This window comes from Caenorhabditis briggsae (genome assembly GCF_000004555.2).
Source record: "Caenorhabditis briggsae complete genome, chrII, whole genome shotgun sequence".
Lineage (NCBI taxonomy): Eukaryota > Metazoa > Nematoda > Chromadorea > Rhabditida > Rhabditidae > Caenorhabditis > Caenorhabditis briggsae.
In genome coordinates, this window is record NC_013486.2 from 694528 (window position 1) to 701988 (window position 7461).

At 35.7% G+C, this 7461-nt stretch overlaps 1 protein-coding gene across 1 annotated transcript in view; it reads left to right on the plus strand.

The window, feature by feature from the left end:
- Nucleotides 1-2732: 2732 nt before the first annotated feature.
- Nucleotides 2733-7461, plus strand: part of CBG00915 — a gene marked incomplete at both ends in the record, with an annotated part of 6442 nt that continues 1713 nt past the window's right edge. The window contains 5 exons of the mRNA XM_045241684.1: nucleotides 2733-2786; nucleotides 2834-2959; nucleotides 3365-3619; nucleotides 3739-3891; nucleotides 4233-4541. Of these exons, the coding sequence (XP_045091708.1) occupies nucleotides 2733-2786; nucleotides 2834-2959; nucleotides 3365-3619; nucleotides 3739-3891; nucleotides 4233-4541 (897 nt within the window). The remainder of the gene's footprint in view (nucleotides 2787-2833; nucleotides 2960-3364; nucleotides 3620-3738; nucleotides 3892-4232; nucleotides 4542-7461) is intronic.

Sequence of the window (7461 nt, forward strand, 5' to 3'; positions counted from 1 at the left end):
TTTTGAAGCACTTGATGTGTAAAACTTGAAGTTATATTTAAATGTTGTGAAAATTCAGATTCTAACCAATCGTGGGGGCAAAAAGTCATTTTTAACTTTTTAAAGAAATTCGAACTCAAAAATTGAATTTTCCCAAAATTTTCAGCTTGCGTTTATATTCATTCTGAAGCTTTTTCCGAAATTTATTCAAAAATTTCATAAAGTTCTGACAGTTTTCCAGTTATGGACCAAAAATTGATTTTTAAGCATTATCCCAATTTTTCAATTTTTCAACTTTTTCCAAACCAATCCTTGTTTATATTCATTTTGAAGCTGTTGGTGTTCTTAATCTGAGTTTTCTTGAAATTTCAAAAATCCCATATTTTGACCAGTTACGAACCTCAATTCATTTTTGAGAATGGACCAAAAAAGTGAAAAAATTTCTAGTGCTGAAAATGATTTTTTGGCTATAACTCGTCAAAATTTGAAAATTTTGGATTTCTTCTATTATCTCTGTATTTACCGAGCCAATAGCTTCAAAATGTGTATAAACATGACTGGGTTTCTCAAAATTTGAAATTTTTGATTTTCGTGGTGGGACCCACAATATTCGAAATTTCAAATTTCCCCAAACCTGGACTTGCTTATACTCATTTTGAAGCTCTTCGCTTGGTGAATCCAAAAGCATGATAAACGTTTTGAAAATCTCATTTTTTGACAAGTCGTGGCTAAAAAACATTTTCCGCATTATAAAAATGAAAAATTTCAAGTTTTTCAAATTTGCACAAACCCAGTTTTGTTTATACTCATCTTGAAGCTCTACTTATGCCAAACTCAGTAGTTTGAATTGTTTCTGAAAATCTCCAAAATTATTCGATTTTCGCGGTTTTGTACTTTTTTCCAATGAGCAGATAAACTTGCTCAAAAGTCCGCGGCACTTTTCGCAACCTGGAATTTTTCATTTTTTTTTTCAATTCGTCATTTTTGAACACTCCATATCTCCTCTGAATCATAATTCCTATTTTTCTTAGAAGAACAAATTTCCAATTAGTGATTTCCACCCCAAAAAACACCTGTCCCACAAAAATCACAAGGTTTTTTTCTTACTGTAGAAAGAGAAGCAGCTGAAAATCTCAAAAAAAAACTTTTTTCGAATCAAAAATTTTTTTTCTCTTAATGTTATAACAACATTTGGCAGCCCCAAATTACATTTGGTCGAGTGCACTACGGTAGCGCCCATCGCACACCCTTATTAAATATTTTTTGGTTTGCTTGTCAAACAAATTCCAAGACAGCTTTCTAGCTTCATATATCAGGTTAGTGGTCATAGCAACTGAAAATTTTTTTTTCTCGAATTTACTTTTCAAATTTTCGAATTTTCGCGCCTAAAACTTATCCCTATTGATATCCAGTGAAACCCTCTGCGGACCCCGATCAAAGCATCTAGTGTAAAGGAACAACTGACACGAATTTTTGGGGTCCCCCCCCCCGGCCGTTTGAAAATTTTCCGTGCGTGTCTTCGCTCTGGCGGGATTCTGATATCCTTTACATATCAAAATTCTAATCAAATGACATGGATAAACTTATCGCCAGCTGGACCACTGAAACGTACCTAAATGCGTTGACCATTGCTACTGAGTATTTTAATTGGAAAAAAGGAGCGCAGGGTAAAGGTAAATGAGTTTTTTGAGGTCAAAAATTGGTGATGAAATTTTTGTCTCTTCTCTGGAGCCAGTTGTTGTAGTCTTAGGGGTCAAGTGTTGTGGGTTGAAAGTAGAAAAAATGGCTTGAAAAAGAATTAAATAAGTCGAACTAACCTAACTTTTAATCTTGAGCCAATTTATCTCGGTTCCCGTAAAAGATATCAAAACTTTATCAATTGATAAAATATTTTTGATATTATGATTAACATTTTATCAGTTGATCGCTTTTTGATATCTTTCACAGAAATCGAGGTATAAGTGCTCGAAGTTGACAGCTAGAGGGCTATTTTATCTCCAAGTGAACTTTTAAGGTTTGAGCCAATTTATCTCGGTTCCTGTGAAAGATATCAAAAAATGATTCACTGATAAAACGTTTATCACGATTTGAGTAAATTTTAACAGTTGACTATTTTCTGATATCTTTTACAGGAACCTAGATATATAGGCTCGAAGTTGACACACCCTTCTACCACAGGTTCTAAAGGATAGGCTAGCTTCCAGGGTTCATAACTCCGGACCCAGTTTATTGATTTTCTTCAAATTAATTTTTGAATTTGGCAGGTTTTGTAGATTGAATCATGTTTAATTTAATTTGTTTTATTTGAAAATAACAAAAAACGAGCCTGAAACCTGAAGCCACTTTTGGGAATGGCTCCCTAGGATCATAACAAAAACATCTTCAACTTTGAGCCAATTTATCTAGATTACTGTAAAAGATATTAAGAAGCGGTCAATTGATAAAATATTTATCATAAAATCACAAATATTTTATCAGTTGACACCGTTTCGATATCTTTTACAGGAAATGAGACATATGAGCTCAAAATTGATGGTCCATGTTGCGAAGGGCTATTGAAATTTTTTAATTTTGAAAATTCCGAAAAAGTGTATAGTTTATTATAATCATTTCCAGAGAAAAGCTGAAAATCTATTTACCCAAAAAATTTCATTAAACAGCAGCTGAAAATAATTTTAAGACCAAACTTTGGGAGTCGAAATGTTTGATTTTCACTTATTTATCGCAAAAACTACTAATAATTTCTTTTAGGAATGGGTAATACAGCTTCGGCGAAACAGGTCGCTGATCAGGTGGCTTATGGAATCGTAAGTTTTTTTTTTGAAATTTCATTTTCAGAAAGTCCAAAATTCAGATCGCCTGCGTCACCGTCGGCGTGCTCATCGTCATGGTGTACATGTGCATTTTTGGACAACGCTTGAAGGCCACTGGTGTCCGTTGGCACGTGCTGAATTGTAGTGTGTGGGGTATATTGCATCTGGTGGGTCTCAGAAATTTTGAAAATCCAATAAATTTGGATAAAAAACTAGTTTCTAGAGGGTTTTGAGCCCAGTTTAGATGTAAAATTCAAATTTTACACCTGCAAAAACCTGTATACCGCGGAAGGAATCGAACTTATGAGAGTTCAACTCCAAAGTCAACCCCCTTTCCGGCTGCGCCATGCGGGAGATGCGCGCTAAGGCATGGAAACGCCGCCACGCGCCTTCGCCCGCTGAGTCGGCGTGGCGCAGTTGGGAAAAGGGCCGACTTTGGAGCAGAAATACCGTAGGTTCGATTCCTGTCCAAGTGTATAGGTTTTTCTAGGTGTAAAACTCGAATTTTCAATTGATAATTGGGTTGGGAACCTCTCGAAATCAGTTTTCGCGCAAATTTTGATAATTTTCAGATCTCGTACTGTTCGTTCGCCGAAAAGGCCCCGTGGCCCAACTACATTACTAACCAAAACTGGCGAGACACTGCGAAGCAAGTGGAGTGCCTGACCCGATCCATCTTCCCAGCTGGTATGGTTTTCGTCTATTTGGAGCAAATCATCTTGACTCTTGCACCGAAATTGGCCAACTCCATCATTTTCAACGCCGTCTTCTTCGTACTTCTTGTCCCATGGCTCAACGGTCTCATGATCTTCTTGTACTATGCTCATGTGAGTCTGAAATGTTGGTCCCACCACGAAAAGCAAAAAATTTTGCGAAACCTAGTAATGATTATACTCATTTTGAAGCTCTCAAAATTTCCGATTCAAAAGTCCCAAAATTTTTCCAGTACATGGACGTTGTGTGGTGGTACGAGCCAGCTGATCTCTTCAACCTGGCCACCTATCTCCTTTTCGTCACATTCACTTTCATCTACTTCCTCTTCTGTCTGTTCGGAACTTGTCTTTGCTGCGCTACAATGGCTTCCAAGAAACAGTCATCGGTAAGGAAGTGTTTTTGGGGGTTTCAGTGGGGTTTAGGGCAAGAGAAAGTATCAAAAATGAATCTAGCGGTGTCAAAAACCTATAGACGTGCAAAAATCGAACTTATGGCTTTTCGCACCATGTTCGTCTGTGTACCTACTGCGCTAAGAGAGGGCTCCTGGCAAAACGGCGCGGTGTCCGTGTGGCGCAACCGGTAAACGAGGTGGACATGGTGCGAAAGGCCAAAAGTTCGATTCCTTGTCAGGTATATAAGTTTTTTATACCGTAAAACTCATTTTTGGCACCTATTTTGACAACAGGACCCTCTGAAAACCGATTTTCCAAACAAAAAAAACTCCAGCGCACGACCGGAACCTTCGCCGACATGTGGCTCCTGTTCCCATATGGTCTTGTCCCATCTATCATGTATGGTCCGTCGTTTGGAATGACTTCTGTCAGTTTTGCAATGCAACATCTTCTCACCTGGGTTCTGGAGAGTGGTCTGCTCAGCGGAGGCGGTGGCAGCTCTAGTGGAGACAGTATGATCGATATGAATCTTCTGATGCAAGTAGCCACTAATGCCATCCTCGCCATGCCCTGGTTCGTGCTCCTTTTCCCATTGGTTCAATCGGTTTTGGCGCTGGTCTGCTTGAGAATGTTCCGGGAGCAGGTAAGGGGGATTTGAAAAAGGCGGCCCGCGACCATGTCCTAAGTTTCTCAATTCGTACGCTGCCTTTGCCAAAAACGGTTTATCTTGGTTACTGTAAAAGGTACCAAAAAGTTCTAAACTGATAAAATATATGCGACAATCTGACAAGCATTCTATCAGTTGACAACTTTTTGGTATCTTTTACAAGAACCGAGATGTAAGTGGGGATCCCGTCTATAGCAGGGTTTGCGGTAACACTCCTAAGTAATAGGCCTGCTTTCAGAGACCATAACTCTGGGTCTGATTTTGCTGGTATTTTTGAATTTTTGAATTTTGGATTTGGCAGGTTTTGAAGATTGACATGATTTTAAATTCGACCCACTTACTTAAAAATTAGAAATAATAATAAAAAAACGTGTCTATACTTAAAATAAGGCTCATTTTTGAGACCAGATTTCTAGCCGTTCAGCTTCAAGCCGAGTTATCTCGATTACTGTAGAAGATATCAAAAATTTTTCAACTGATAAAATATTGATTATTTTATGATAAACATTTTATCAGTTGACCACTTTTTGATATCTTTCACAGAAATTGTGATGATTGAGGTCAAAGTTGACGGGCTCGGTGTTGAGACCCAAAAACTTGATTATTTCGAATTTTTTGAAATTAAAGCTCTGGCTTAGAAACCACAAAATTCATCATTTTTCAACCTTTCTCTTCCTCTTCCACCTCATTTTTTTTCTCTGAAAATGTCAACAAGTTGCTCATTTCTGAAAATTTTTGCTTTTGAATTCAAAATTTTGAAATGATGTTATCAAAAAACATGACATTTATCTTCTTCAGTCAGATGGAAAATATCATGTTATTCATCTGAAAAAATCAAATTACCGAGTGAAGTTTGAAGCCAAAATATGAAAATTCTATTGAGGGAAAAAACAGGTGTTTCAGATTTTTTCTTAATGGAAATTTGATTTTTTGGAAACATGATGATGCCAGGGAAGAGGGACTAAAAATGGAAGGGGAAAACGATTTTTTTTTGAAATTCTGAGATTGAATTCATCAGTAATCATTTTGAGATTCAGAAATTCAGAAATTCAGAAATTCTGAAATTCTGAAATTCTGAAATTCAAATTTTCAGAAAGTCAGAAATTCGGAAATTCGGAAATTCAGAAATTCAGAAATTCAGAAATTCAGAAATTCAGAAATTCAGAAATTCAGAAATTCAGAAATTCTGAAATTCAAATTTTCAGAAAGTCAGAAATTCGGAAATTCGGAAATTCAGAAATTCAGAAATTCAGAAATTCAGAAATTCAGAAATTCAGAAATTCAGAAATTCAGAAATTCAGAAATTCAGAAATTCTGAAATTCTGAAATTCTGAAATTCAAATTTTCAGAAAGTCAGAAATTCGGAAATTCGGAAATTCAGAAATTCAGAAATTCAGAAATTCAGAAATTCAGAAATTCAGAAATTCAGAAATTCTGAAATTCAAATTTTCAGAAAGTCAGAAATTCGGAAATTCGGAAATTCAGAAATTCAGAAATTCAGAAATTCAGAAATTCAGAAATTCAGAAATTCAGAAATTCAGAAATTCAGAAATTCAGAAATTCTGAAATTCAGATTTTCATAAAGTCAGAAATTCAGAAATTCAGAAATGCGGATATTCAGAAATTCGGAAATTCGGAAATTCAGAAATTCAGAAATTCTGAAATTGTGAAATTCTGAAATTCTGAAATTCTGAAATTTTGAAATTCTGTAATTTCGAAATTCTGAGATTCTGAGATTCTGAGATCCTGAGATTTTGAGGAGGGAGACAAAAAAATAATATGAATTAACAAAAAAAAGCAGAACCGAAAAAAATTTCCCTGGAGTATCAAAAATCGGCAAAAAATTCGGGGGGGTTTGGGGGGGGGGGGTACAATGATTCTGGGGTACAATTTATTTCATTTAGGGGTACAGTACAACGTTTGTGATTCGGGGGTATAATTTATTTGACGAAGTTTCTGAATCCCTGAATTTCAGAGCTTGAAAATCTCAGAATTCGGAATCTGAAAATTTCGGAACTCCAGAATCTGAGAATCTCAGAATTTCAGAACTTCGAAATCTCAGAATTTCACAACTTCGAAATCTCAGAATTTCAGAACATCAAAATCTCAGAATTTCAGAACTTCTGAATTCTTAGAATTTCAGAACTTTGGAATTCCAGAATTCGCAATCTGAGAATTCCGTAACTTCAGAATCTGAGAATTTGAGGATTTCGGATCTTCAGAATCTGAGAATGCTAAAACTTCAAAATCTCAGAACTTCGGAACTTCAAAACTTCAAGACTTCAGAATCTCATTATTTCAAGAAAGACAATGGAGAACTGTGAAATGATTTCAACAAATTTTACAAACGGATTTCAATACCAGTCGATACTTTCCTCACTTCCAAATTTTCTCAATTTAATTTCTTAATTCTTTTTCATTTCCTTTTGTTTCATAATATTCCTTCGTTTTTTTTCCCAATATTTCTTAATTTTCCTCAATTTTCGCGGCAATTCAAATTTTTCTCATGTTTAAATGATTTTCTAGATCATTGATTGAAAAGGAAACAATCACAATTTAGATATTTCCCACAAAATTCGAAAATCCCAAAAATTGGCCCAAAATGAGCTATTTTGTTTCGAAAATCGTTCGAACAGGCAATAAAACATTACAAAAACTATAAAATTGATTTTTTTTTTTTGATAAATTACCACGAAAATTTGAGCAAAAATGATGAAAAACGAAGGAAAACGGAGAAAAATGGGAATTGCGTAAAGATCTCAATTTCGCGAAACTTTCCCATGGAAGAGAAAACCCCGCTGCTCGGCCACGGCCATGGACTGATGACGTCATCGCTCGCAAATTTTATTTTTGGGATTTTCTCCGTTTTCCTTCGTTTTTCATCATTTTTGCTCAA